The 14,488-nt window shown below is 36.4% G+C and overlaps 1 protein-coding gene across 8 annotated transcripts in view; it reads left to right on the plus strand.

Annotated features, from left to right (window-relative positions):
* Nucleotides 1-14,488, plus strand: part of ATRX (ATRX chromatin remodeler) — a 224,319-nt gene that overhangs the window by 83,104 nt on the left and 126,727 nt on the right. For all 8 annotated transcript variants that reach the window (XM_023202314.2, XM_026452141.1, XM_026452137.1 and 5 more), the window contains 3 exons: nucleotides 1,145-1,254; nucleotides 2,150-2,296; nucleotides 2,455-2,632. In XM_023202314.2, coding sequence (XP_023058082.1) covers nucleotides 1,145-1,254; nucleotides 2,150-2,296; nucleotides 2,455-2,632 — 435 coding nt within the window. The remainder of the gene's footprint in view (nucleotides 1-1,144; nucleotides 1,255-2,149; nucleotides 2,297-2,454; nucleotides 2,633-14,488) is intronic.

Here is a 14,488-nt window from a genome sequence, read left to right on the forward strand (position 1 = left end):
TAATCCACAATCCCACTGCCTTTATGGAGCTCATAAACAAATGAGGAAGAAAAAAATTGGGTGATTGCAAAACACAATGAGTGTTATAAAAAGGGAGAGAAGTGCTACTTAAAAATGGGTAGATACAGCCAAGTGGGCTTCACCTAGTTAGCAAAGATTGGCCTAAGGGCAGCTAGGGGTTGGGAAGAGCTGTAGCTAGCTAAAAGCCTGTTTTAGAAATGCTATTTCAGCCATTTTCAGGTATTTTTAAAATAATATTCCTACATTTGTATTCGAACAATACCAAACTGTTCCTACCCTCTGCTTTATTAGAGTTGAATCAGTAAGTCAGTTTTGAGTGTTTATGTGAATTAATTAGTAAGGGAGGTTCTGTAGTTCCTACTTTTTGAGTTGCTAGTCCCCTTTCTTTCTCAATGTTTACTATTGAATAAAGGAAAAGATGGTGAAATTATCTCCTGGGTTTTTTTTTTTCCTGATTAACTCAATAAACTCGAAAGTATTTTTGATAGGAAGCCATTCTCTCTTTGGATAAAGTTGTTCTGTTTTTACAAAAATTATTATTATTATTTTTTGAGATGGAATCTCACTCTGTCACTCAGGCTAAAGTACAGTGGTACTGTAACAGCTCACTGCAATCTCTGCCTCCTGGCCTCAAGTGATTCTCCCAACTCAGCCTCCTGAGTAGCTGGGACTGCAGGTGCACACCACCACCACACCTAGCTAATTTAGTAGAGAGAGGGTTTCACCATGTTGGCCAGGCTGGTCTCGATCTCCTGACCTCAAGTGATCTACCTGCCTCGGCCTCCCAAAGTGCTTGGATTACAGGCGTGAGCTACTGTGCCCAGCCACATTTCTCTTTTAGAATATTCTTATGTTTCTTTGAACCATCTCAGGGAATAGAGAACATCTGCTGTGGATAGCTTAGAGAGGATGAAGGAAAGTCCCCCTGTCCTATATTTGTGTTAACTTGTTTCTGGTTTACTTTGGTGGGAAAAAAATCCCATTTACGTCTAAGAAATTCTTTAGCTAAGGGGTTTTTTAATGTTGTTTCTTAGAAGTTTTGGTTATGTTTTTGATGTGTTTATATAAAGGAAGTTTTTAACTTGGACCTTTAAATTTAACTTAATGAAGCTGTTATTTTTAGGTGTTCAGTTTATGTGGGATTGCTGCTGTGAGTCTGTGAAAAAAACAAAGAAATCTCCAGGTTCAGGATGCATTCTTGCCCACTGTATGGGCCTTGGTAAGACTTTACAGGTAAGAGCTGAAGAATATGAAGGTATACTGTTTTTGTGGATTCATTAATATATATTGGATTCTATTATGTTTCAGGCACGGTCGTAGGGGCTGAAAATAAAGCAGTGAACAAGAATAACAAGATCTGTCTCCAAGGAGTTTATATTCTAGTGGAGGAGAGAGCTGCTAATCAAATAAGAAATACGTACTTTCAGAAAATGAATGTTAAGGGAGGATATTGAGTTAGGAAAGGCATCTTTTAGGAGGTAATGTTTGAGCAGAGGTCCTAATGTAGCGAGACTGTGGGGTTTCAGGTATGACCAACAACTGCAAAGATTCTAAGGTAGAAATTAACTTTTTTTTTTTTTTTTTTGCAACTTTTAACGGTTTATGATGTTAAAGTAATGAGAAAAGTAAAGTATGATGTAAAGTATCTTTTACTATTAAAATTACTGCATTTCCAAATGGCAGGAGTTGTAACAGAGATGTAAAATTGGTGAATGTATTTGTACTTTTAAACTATAAAGTAATTATAGATTTAATGGGTCAGAACACATTAAAGTGGAAAAATATTATGTAACATGATTCTCTTCTAAATGAGCCATGGTATTTTCTCAAAGACTATAGGGACATTCTGTGGAGACGTAGGACTTAGTATTGGTATGGGATCATTTTATACTATTCACATTGCTCATAGAATCATGGAGCTTTAGAGTTGAAAGAGCCTGATACATCATCTATTTGAACTTCTGCATTTTACTATCTCTTTCCCTCTGCCTTGCCTGGTTTGGAAATTCTGGCAGTTTGGTTGGTTGCTTTATGTTTAAAGCAAAACAAAGCTATAACATTGTAAGATTGCTTAATTTATTACTTGTTTTGTGGATATTTACGAAAGTGACAATCTGTTTTCTTATAGGTGGTAAGTTTTCTTCATACAGTTCTTTTGTGTGACAAACTGGATTTCAGCACGGCATTAGTGGTTTGTCCTCTTAATACTGCTTTGAATTGGATGAATGAATTTGAGAAGTGGCAAGAGGGATTAAAAGATGATGAGAAGCTTGAGGTAACTTATGTTAAATGTTTTCTATTTTTAATATAGTCACATGAAATTCATATTGTAAACTGTTTTTAATTACCAGTGATGCATATTTCAATGGGAATATTTAGTATTCACATGTTTTTAGTAGCTACTTAAAAAAATCTTTATTTTCCCCATGAAAGGTTTCTGAATTAGCAACTGTGAAACGTCCTCAGGAGAGAAGCTACATGCTGCAGAGGTGGCAAGAAGATGGTGGTGTTATGATCATAGGCTATGAGATGTATAGAAATCTTGCTCAAGGAAGGAATGTGAAGAGTCGGAAACTTAAAGAAATATTTAACAAAGCTTTGGTTGATCCAGGTAAGGTATTAATAGAGAGTGACATAAAGAAGCAAGTTGAATCAAAGATGTGTTTATATTTTATTTAACAAATACTAATTGCACCACTACTAAGTATCTGGTCTTTGTTTTGGTTATCCTTCAGGTTTTTGCCTTTTAAAAAAGTCTTAGTATTTCAATAAGATAAAATCACCCTTAATGTCGCCAGCTGTTAAGAATTTATTTGCTGAGTCTGAAAGTGTTTAGGGTTTTAGGGGATACCTTGTAAACACTTAAAAATGCATCAGATGCCTGTGTTGGCAATCAAAGATTCTTCCAGCTATCCAAATACTAGGTGATAACAAGGGCTCTCTCCATATCCTGAAAACAGTTTGTGTCTTTCCAAACTTCGTATCATTAGAAGAATTGCTGCTTGCTTATCTCCTTTTAAGGGGCCATTGGTATGAAAGGTTAGTATTTTCAATACTGTCTATCCTTATGTGATAGTAATCTGATGTGAGAGCCAGATGTTGATATATTTGACACTTGGAAAAGCAACACATTGTACTGTCTGCAAAACTAAAATTAATTTTTAATCTACGATTATTAATTTGTGTGATTTTTTCTTCATATGTTTATCTTGTCATATCATATTACTGTAAGACACTATTGAGGTTTTATTTTTGTTGAGAAAGTCTGGGTAATTGTCATTGTCAAAGTGATAGTAATCTTTAGAATCCATGGCTTTGCCTCTTTTTTAAAGATAATAAGGTAGTTAATACATAGCAAAATAACTGCCATCACAAATCTAAGGCCTAATAATAAGTTTATCTTTTTCCCACGATTAAAATAAGTGTCTAAAAATCCTGTGGCTGGTTTATTGTTGAAAAATTATAAGCTAGTGTCTAGTATCATTGTAGCAGATTTTTTCCACAAGATTTCCTTGAAATTGTTTAATACAACAATTTCAGGTGCTTAGTGTACTTATTTGTTCATGAAAAAATGAAAAAAAAAAAAGAAATTAAAGCTTCTAAAACGAAGGGTAACATTTGTCATTGCCATATTTTATCATTTAGTGACATTTAAAAAAAATTTTGGCTGGGCATAGTGGTACATGCCTGTAGTCCCATCTACTCGGGAGGCTGAGGCAGGAGAATCGCTCAAACCTGGGAGCTGGAGGTTCCATTGAGCCAAGATCGTGCCACTGCTCTCCCATCTGGGTGACAGAGCAAGACTCCATCTAAAAAAAAAAAAAAGAAAAAACCTTTTATTTTGGAATAATTTTCTGTTTACATGAAAGTTGAAAAGGTAGTGCAGAGAGTTCCCATATGCCCTACATCTGGTTCCTCCATTGTTAACATCTTACATTGCCATGGTAGATTTTTCAAAACTAAGAAATTGACACATTGTTGACACATTATTATTAATAACTTGAACTGCATTTGTATTGCACCAGTTTTTCTATCCGGGGTACTACATTGTATTTAGCTATCGTGTCTCTAACAGTCTTCTGGTCTATGAGAGTTTCTCAATCTTTATTTTTTCATTATCTTATCAGTCTTAAGGAGGACCGTCCAGGTAGATATCCTGTAGAGTGTTTACTAATCTGAATTTATAGTTTTTCTTGTGATTAGACTGAGATTAGACTGAGGTTTTGAAAGAATATACCAGAGGTGACATACCCTTTTGTCACATCATATCTCATATCGGGGGTACGTGATAAGCACATGCTGTCATTGATGATGTTAATTTTCATCACTTGGTTAGGGTAGAGTTTGTCAGGTTTCTTTCCTGTAGAGCTGCTACTTTTACCTGTCCCTCATCTGTTCATTGGAATCCAGTCACTCAGTCTAGCCCACCTGAATGCGAGGATGGCAGAAATTAAGCTCCATCTCCTATAGTGGGTAGTATCTACACATCAAATTTGGATATTTTAAAGAAAAATTTATCTTTTCTCACCCATTTATTTTAGCCTTTGATTTATATAATTATATACTCATCTATTTTTAGTTTGTGCATTGGACTATAAACCATTACTACATTTTTTTTTGCTCAAATTATTTTACTTTGGCCATTGGGAGCTTTTTTAAAGGTTAGGTCCTCTACCCTTTGATATGTCCCTATCCTTTTGGCTTTGAGCACTTCATTACTTTCTGGCATTACAGGATGCTCCAGGTTCATGTTATATTGTCCCAGCCCCAGAGTCAGCCATTTTTTGAAGACATCATGGTTCCTTTTATTGAAAATTGACATTTACAAATGTAAACACACCCATATAATTTGCAGATATATCCTTCCATTCTGTGAGTTGTCTTTTTACTTTTTTATATAATCTTTTTAGTACTAATCTTCAAAATTTTGATTACATTTAATTTACCTATTTTTTCTTTTGTTGCTTTTGCATTTAACGCATATCCACATATTCATTGCTTAATCAAAGGTCATGAATTTTTTCACCTATGTTTTCTTATTTTATAATTCTAGCTCTTGTATTTATGTTTATGATCTGTTTTCAGTTTATTTTTGTATATGGTATGAGGTAGGAGTCCAACTTCATTTTTTGCATTTTGATATCCAGTTGTTCTAACACCATTTGTTGAAAAGACTATTCTTTCTTCATTGAAGAGTCTTGACACCATTATTGAAAATCAATTGACCATAGATGTATGTGTCTATTTCTAGACTGTCAATACTATTTTATTGATCTATATGTCTGTCTTCATGCCAGTGTGACATTGTTTTAATTACTATAGCTTTGTGGTAAGCTTTGCAATCAGGAAGAAGTCCTACAGCTTTATTTTTCTGTCTCAAGGTTGTTTTGCTATTTGAGGTTCCTTGAAATTTCATATGAATTTGATGATTGGCTTTTAATTTCCTCAAAGAAGCTAGCTGGGATTCTGTTAGATATTACATTGAATCTGTAGATTAATTTGAGGAATATTGCCATCTTAAACAATATTAAATCTTCCCCTCCATGAATATCTAATTTCTTTCCATTTATTTAGATCTTTAATTTCTTTTAGTAAAGGTCTTTTAATTTCTTTAGTGTACAAGTCTTGGACTTACTTTCTTAAATTTGTTCCTAAATATTTTATTCTTTTTGAGCCTATTGGAAATGAAATTGTTTTAATTTTATTTTCAGATAGTTTTTTGTTAGTATATAGCAATACAACAGATTTTTGTATACTGATTCTGTATCCTGCAATTTAACTGAGTCCATTTAGAAGTTCTAATAGTTGTGTGTGTGTGTGTGTGTGTGTGCACGCGATTTAGGGTTTCCTATTAAGAAAATCATACAATCGATGAGTAGAAATAGTTTTACTTTTTCCTTTCCAATATGAATATCTTTAACTTCTTTTTCTTGCATAATTGCCCTTCTTAGAAATTTCCATACAATGTTGAACGTAAGTGGTGAGAGCAGTTGGTTGTCATGTTTTTTATCTCAGGGAAAGCTTTCAGTTCTCCACCATTAAGTATGACCTTAGCTGTGGATTTTTAATAGGTGTCTTTTATCAGGTTGAGTAAGTTATATTTTTTGTTTGTTTTGATAATTAAAAAAATAAATATCTAGATTACCCTTGTTAAAACTTAAGCGGGGCTGATTTCTCCATTAGGTTTTATTGGAAGTTCTTCAGGAAACTGAAGCTCTACTTTTATTTTCCTTTCCAGAGTATATATGAGTATTAGAGAGAGTTCCTCTGCCGTAACTGGGTAACCATCTACAACAAGAATCTTCTAATATCCATCATGTATAACATGGAATATATTAAAACTGTAGTAAGTTTTAAGGTTTAGTGGTAGTATTTGGATATAATTTTCTTTGCCACCGAAGTCTAAAGTGTCAGGATCTGTTTAGTTGTAGTATTTAGATGTAATTTTCTTTGCCACTGAAGTCTAAAGTGTCAGGATCTGTTAAGTACTTCTAAATTTATTAGAAGGGATCTGTTAAGTATAACACTTAATTTTCCAGTACATGTTTTCCATTTTCTGCCCAATTTATTTTCTCTGATTTGGAACAAATTAGTGGTAGTGAAGAATCATATAAATGGCAGCAGAATATGTGAAGACTGAAGTTTGGGTGTAATGTCAAAGAAAAGTCTAAATTGAAGTTCAAGATGGAAGCAAAATGTCAGAACCAGACAGTTTTGGGTATGAGATTCTTAAGGATGAGCTGAGGTCGTAAACTTAAAAGGTAGGCTATTAGATCAGAAGCCTGGAAAATTGGGAGTATGTATTAGGATGGGAAACAGTATTTAGAGCTGACCAGAGTTAAGATAGTAGTGTTCATCTTTGAACTTAGCTGCTCTGGTTATCTATTGCTGCATAACAATTATCCCAAGCCTTAGTAGCTTAAAGTGACAAGAATCAGCTGGGTGCAATGGCTCACACCTGTAATACCAATACTTTGGGAGGCCAAGGCAGGAGGATTGCTTGAGGCTGGGAGTTTGAGGCCAGCCTGGGCAACATAGTGAGACCCCATATCTACAAAAAAAATAAATAAATAAAAGAATTAACCAGGTGTGGTGGCACACACCTGTAGTCTCAGCTATTCAGGAAACTGACATGGGATGATTGCTTGAGTCCAGGAGTTCAAGGAAGCAGTGAACTATGACCGCCGAGATCGTAATCATCACGGCGTGTGAGACCCAGTTTCTTGAACAAGAAAGTGACAACATTTTGTTACCTTTCCTATTTCTACTGGATCAGGGATTTAATAGAGGTTTACTTGGACAGTTCTAAACATTTTATCAACTTTTCTCTTTATGGTTTTTTATGTAAAAAATTCACCAATAGGTGGCAATGTAACACTGAAAAAGAATTTACATTTAACTATAATAGTATGTGACAAAACCATTATTTGACCTTTCTTCCCTAATTTACCATTTGTTTTGAGGCATATTTTTCTACTTAATGTACTTAAACTGATCTGGTGGAGTTTTCTAATTCACATTACTGTTTTTAGAAGAATGTTCCACATTTTGTAGCTTGAGAGGACATAATTTTTATGTATGTGTGAATGTACATATGCACAATATTAATTCAAGGTACTCTTTGCTTTAAGCAATAAGATAGATCTATGTAATTTTATAAAATAATGACAGGTTTCCATAGGGTATTCAAGCATCTTAAGTTAACATAGTCTTTTAGTCACACTTGAATTTTTGAACAGAAGAAATTCTCTTCAAGTCTTTCTCTAAATTCCTGTTCTTCTGCTCCCCAGAGCCTCATGACTGCCATTACCCCTGTAGTTTCTGTATAAGTATTTCTAAGTGTAGGTATTTTGAAACCCTCCTATCTGATATATATATGTCATTGTTTGGGAATGAAGTTTTCTAGAAAGTATAAAAGGTAACTAAAACATTTCATTTTATGTATGTATGTATGTATGTATGTATGTATTTAGGGGGCAGGGAGATGGGGATCTCATTCTTTTACCCAGGCTGGAGTGCAGTAGCATGATTATAGCTCACTGTAGCTTCAAATCCTGGGCCCAAGTGATCCTCCCAGTTCAGTCTTTTGAGGAGCTAAGACTACAGGAGTGTGCCGCCATGCCCAACTAAAATTTTTTTTTTTTGGTAGAGACAGTGTCTTACTGTGTTGTCCAGGCTGGTCTTGAACTTCTGACAACACCCAGATAATTATTTGGAGATGAGAATCTCACTGTGTTACCCAGGCTGGTCTCGAACTCCTGACACACAACTAATTTTTTGGAGATGAGGGTCTTGTTATGTTGCTCAGGTTGATCTTGGTCTCCTGGCCTCAAGCAATCCTTCTGCCTCATCCTCCTGAGTAGTAGCTGGCATTACAGGTGTGAACCACCATGGCCGGCTAAAACTTACTCTTTTCAAACATTAAAAATACTTATTTGTAATTTTTTATGTTAGTAAATGTTATATACATTCCCATCTTATAATAATTCATATTCTGTTTAATATGATGAATAACATGTTTGATATATGAATAACAATTTAACTTTTTCATTGACCGAGGGTTATTAATGAGTGCATTTACATTTATTTTATTTATTTATTTATTTTTTTGAGGCAGAATCTCGCTCTGTCGCCCAGGCTGGAGTTCAGTGGCGCGATCTTGGCTCACTGCAAGCTCCGCCTCCCGGGTTCACGCCATTCTCCTGCCTCAGCCTCCTGAGTAGCTGGGACTACAGTCGCCCGTCACCATGCGTGGATTTTTTTTTTTTTTTTTTTGTATTTTTAGTGGAGATGGGGGTTTCACTGTGTTAGCCAGGATGGTCTCAATCTCCTGACCTCGTGATCCGCCCGTCTCGGCCTCCCAAAGTGCTGGGATTACAGGCGTGAGCCACTGCGCACAGCCTTTTTTTTTTTTTTTTTGAGATGGAGTCTCGCTCTGTGGCCTAGGCTGGAGTGGCACGATCTCGGCTCACTGCAAGCTCTGCCTCTCAGGTTCACGCCATTTTCCTGCCTCAGCCTCCCGAGTAGCTGGGACTACAGGTGCCCACAACCACACCCAGCTAATTTTTTTTAAATTTTTCGTAGAGACGGGGTTTCACTGTGTTAGTCAGGATGGTCTCAATCTCCTGACCTCGTGATCCGCCCGTCTGGGCCTCCCAAAGTGCTGGAATTACAGGTGTGAGCCACTGCACCCGGCCTACTTTTATTCTTAATTCTTCTAGTTCTTCAGATATCCTTACTAACTATAGGGCTACCACTCTCCTTCCATTGCCATGCTACCAAATAGTTCTTTTAAGTTAAAGAAATTATAAAAGTAATATATATCCTTAAGCAAAATAAAAACAGAAGAAAATGTTGTATATTGAAAAGTAAAAGTTCCCTACCTCCTAGTCCCATTATTGTTTCATTTACATCCTTATAGGAATTTTTTGTGCTTACAGAAGCATGTACTTGGTATTGCAACATTTAGGTGGTCCTCAAAGCCACCCTCAGGCTTAGTAACTCATAAGAAGGACTCACAGAACTCAGAAAATCCATTAGACTCATGGTTATGGTTTATTATAGCAAAAATATACAAATAGGATCATAATATAGACAACTATTCTGTAACATACTCCTTTTTATTTAATAATATATTTGTCATATCTTTCAAGGTTTTCACATAGAGATATACATCTTTTTTTCAATTATTATTTATTTTGTTTTTCTATAAGTTATTGGGGAACAGGTGGTATTTGGTTACATGAGTAGGTTCTTTAGCGGTGATTTGTGAGATCCTGGTGCATCTATCACCTGAGCAGTATATACTACACCATATATGTTGTATTTTATCCCTCGCCCTCCTCCCAATCTTACCCCAAGTCCCCAAAGTCCATTGTGTCATTCTTATGCCTTTGTGTCCTCATAGCCTAGCTCCCACATATCAGTGAGAACATTTGATGTTTGCTTTTCCGTTCCTGAGTTACTTCACTTAGAATAATAGTCCCAAGTCTCATCCAGGTAATTGCAAATGCTGTTAATTCATTCCTTTTTATGGCTGAGTAGTATTCCATCGTATATATATGCCACAATTTCTTTATCCACTCATTGATGGGCATTTGGGCTGGTTCCACAATTTTGCAATTGTGAATTGTGCTGCTATAAACATGCATGTGCAAGTATCTTTTTCGAATAATGACTTCTTTTCCTCTGGGTAGATACCCAGTAGTGGGATTGCTGGATCAAATGGTAGTTCTACTTTTAGTTCTTTAAGGAATCTCCACACTATTTTCCATAGTGGCTGTACTAGTTTACATTCCTACCAGCAGTGTATAAGTGTTCCTGATCGCTGCATCCACACCAACATCTATTGTTTTTCGATTATGGCCATGCTTGCAGGAGTAAGGTGGTATCACATTGTGGTTTTGATTTGCATTTCCCTGATTATTAGTAATGTTGAACATTTTTTCATATGTTTGTTGGCTATTTGTATATCTTCTTTTGAGAATTGTCTGTTCATGTTCTTAGCCCACTTTGTGATGGGATTGTTTGTTTTTTTCTTACTGATTTGTTTGAGTTCGTTGTACATTCTGGATATTAGTCCTTTGTCAGATGTATAGATGGTGAAGATTTTCTCCCACTCGGTGGGTTGTCTGTTTACTCTGCTGACTGTTCCTTTTGCCATGCAAAAGCTCTTTAGTTTAATTAGGTCCCAGCTATTTATGTTTGTTTTTATTGCATTTGCTTTTGGGTTCTTGATCAGGAAATCCTTGCCTAAGCCAATGTCTAGAAGGGTTTTTCTAATGCTATCTTCTAGAATTTTTATAGTTTCAGGTCTTAGGTTTAAGTCCTTAATCCATCATGAGGTGATTTTTGTATAAGGTGAGAGATGAGGATGCAGTTTAATTCTCCTACATGTGGGTAGGCAATTATCCCAGCACCATTTGTTGAAAAGGGTAGCTTTTCCCCCACTTTATGTTTTTCTTTGCTTTGTCGAAGATTAGTTGGCTGTAAGTACTTGGGTTTATTTCTAGGTTCTCTATTCTGTTCCATTGGCCTGTGTGCCTATTTTTATACCAGTACCAAGCTATTTTGGTGACTGTGGCCTTTCAGAATAGTTTGAAATCAGGTAGTGTGATGCCTCCAGATTTGTTTTTTTGTTTTTTTTGGTTTTTTTGCTTAGTCTTGCTTTGGCTATGCGGATTCTTATTTGGTTCCGTATGAATTTTAGAATTGTTTTTTCTAACTCTGTGAAGAATGATGGTGGTATTTTGATGGTGAATTGCATTGAATTTGTAGATTGCTTTTGGCAATATGGTCATTTTCACAATATTGATTCTACCCTTTCATGAGCATGGGACGTGTTTCCATTTGTTTGTGTCGTCTGTGATTTCTTTCAGCAGTGTTTTGTAGTTTTCCTTGTAGAGGTCTTTTGAATCCTTTGTTAGGTATATTCCTATCTTATTTATTTATGTATATATGTATGTATGTATGCAGCTATTGTAAAAGGGATTGAGTTCTTAATTTGATTCTCTGGTTGCTGTTGGTGTATAGAAGAGCTACTGATATGTGTACATTAATCTTGTATCTGGAAACTTTGCTGAATTCTTTTATCAGTTCTAAGAGCTTTGTGGAGGAGTCTTTAGGGTTTTCAAGGTAAATGATTATATCATCAACGAACAGTGACGGTTTGACTTCCTCTTTACTGATTTGGATTCTGTTTATTGCTCTGGCTGGGACTTCCAGTACTATCTTGAAGAGGAGTGGTGAGGGCAGGCATCCTTGTCTTGTTTCTGTTCTCAGAGGGAATGCTTTCAGCTTTTCCCCATTTAGTATTATGTTGGCTGTGGGTTTGTCATAGATGGCTTTTATTACATTAAGATGTGTCCCTTGTATGTCGATTTTGCTGAGGGTTTTAATCATATAGGGATGCTGGATTTTGTCGAGTGCTTTTTCTGCATCTATTGAGATGATCATGTGATTTTTTGTTTTTAATTCTGTTTATGTGGTGTATCACATTTATTTACTTGGATATGTTAAACCATCCCTGCATCCCTGATACGAAACCCACTTGATCATGGTGGATTATCTTTTTGGTATGTTGTTGGATTCAGCTAGCTAATATTTTTCTTAAGGATTTTAGCATCTATGTTCATTGAGGATTTTGGTCTGTAGTTTTCTTTTTTGGTTGTGATCTTTCCTGGTTTTGCTATTAGGGTGATACTGGCTTCATAGAATGAATTAGGGAGGGTTACTTCTTTCTCTATCTTGTGGGATAGTGTCAAAAGGATTGGTACCGATGCTTTGACTGTCTGGTAGAATTCTACTGTGACTTGGTCTTGTCCTGGACTTTTGAGACGGAGTTCACTCTTGTTTCCCAGACTGGAGTGCAATGGCACGATCTCGGCTCACCGCAAACTCCGCCTCCTGGGTTCAAGTGCTTCTCTTGCCTCAGCCTCCCGAGTAGCTGGGATTACAGGCAAGCACCACCACGCCCAGCTAATTTTGTATTTTTAGTAGAGATGGGGTTTCTCCATGTTGGTCAGGCTGGTCTCGAACTCCCGACCTCAGATGATCCACCCACCTCAGTCTCCCAAAGTGCTGGGATTACAGGCCAGAGCCACCGCGCCCGACCTGGACTTTTTTTGTTGGTAATTTTTAAATTGCCATTTCAATCTCTCTGCTTGTTACTGGTCTGTTCAGGGTATCTAATTCTTCCTGATTTAAGCTAGGAGGGTTGTATTTTTTCCCGGAATTTATCCATCTCTTGTAGGTTTTCTAGTTTATGTGCGTAAAGGTGTTCATAATAGCCTTGAATGATCTTTTATATTTCAGTGGTGTCAGTTGTAATATCTCCTGTTTTGTTTCTCAGTGACTTTATTTGGATTTTCTGTCTTCTTTTCTTGGTTAATCTTGCTAATAGTATATCAATTTTATTTATCTTTTCAAGGGACTAGCTTTTTGTTTCATTTATTTTTTGTATTTTTTTGTTTTGTTTCCATTTCATTTAGTACTGCTCTGGTCTTGGTTATTTCCTTTCTTCTGCTGAATTTGGGTTTGGTTTGTTTTTGTTTCTCTAGTTCCTAGTGACCTTACATGGTCTGTTTGTGCTCTTTTGGACTTTTTGAGGTAGGCATTCAGGGCTATGAACTTTCCTCTTAGCAGTGCCTTAGCTGTATCCCAGAGGTTTTGATAGGTTGTGTCATTATTGTATTCAGGTCGAAGAATTTTTTAATTTCCATCTTGATTTTGTTTTTGACCCACTGCTCATTCCGTAGCAGGTTATTTTCCATGTGTTTGCGTGGTTTCGAAGGTTCCTTTTGGAGTTTATTTCCAGTTTTATTCCACTGTGACCTGAGAGAATGTTTGATATAATTTCAGTTTTCTTAAATTTATTGAGGCTCGTTTTATGGCCTATCATATGGTCTGTCTTGGAGAAATTTACATGGGCTCTTGGATAGACTGTGTATTCTGCGGTTGTTGGATGAAATGTTCAGTATATATCTGTTAAGTCCATTTGTTCCAGGGTATAGTTTAAATCCTTTGTTTCTGTGTTGACTTTCAGTCTTGATGACCTGTCTAGTGCTGTCAGTGGAGTACTGAAACCAACCCCCCCATTATTGTGTTGCTTTTTATCTGATTTCTTAGGCCTATTAGTAATTGTTTTGTAAATTTGGGAGGTCCAGTGTTAGTTGCATATATGTTTAGGATTGTGATCTTTTCCTGTTGGACCAGGCCTTTTACCATTATATAATATCCCTCTTTGTCTCTTTTAATCACTGTTGCTTTTAAGTTTGTTTCATCTGATAAAAGAATAGCTACCCCTGCTCGCTTTTGGTGTCCATTTTCATTAAATGTCTTTTCCCACCCCTTTACTTTAAGTTTATGTGAGTCCTTATGTGTTAGGTGAGTCTCCTGAAGACAGCAGATAGTTGTTTGGTGAGTTCTTATGCATTTTGGATCATTAATTAATTAATTAATTAATTGAGACAGAGTCTTGTTTTGTAGCCAGGCTGGAGTGCAGTGGCGATCTTGGTTCACTGCAACCTCCGACTCCCGGGTTCAGGCGATTCTCTTGCCTCAGCCTCCCGAGTAGCTGGGATTACAGGTGGGTGCCACCACGCCCAGCTAATTTTTGTATTTTTAGTAGAGACAGAGTTTCACCATGTTGGCCAGGATGGTCTCGATCTCCAGACCTCGTGATCCACCGCCCAAAGTGCTGAGATTACAGGCATGAGCCACCCGCATCCGGAGGTTCTGAATCTTTTAAGTGGAGCATTTAGGCTATTTACATTCCATGTTAGTATGGAAATGTGAGCTACCATTGCATTCATTATGCGCCTTGTTGCCTGCATACTTTGGGTTTTTCATTTTGGTTTTTTAACTTGTATTTTTGTTTTATAGGTCTTGTGTGATTTATGCTTTAAAGAGGTTCTGTTTTGATGTGTTTCTAGCATTTGTTCCAGGATTTTGAGCTCCTTTTAGCAGT

Source organism: Piliocolobus tephrosceles, chromosome 12 (assembly GCF_002776525.5).
Source record: "Piliocolobus tephrosceles isolate RC106 chromosome 12, ASM277652v3, whole genome shotgun sequence".
Taxonomy (NCBI): domain Eukaryota; kingdom Metazoa; phylum Chordata; class Mammalia; order Primates; family Cercopithecidae; genus Piliocolobus; species Piliocolobus tephrosceles.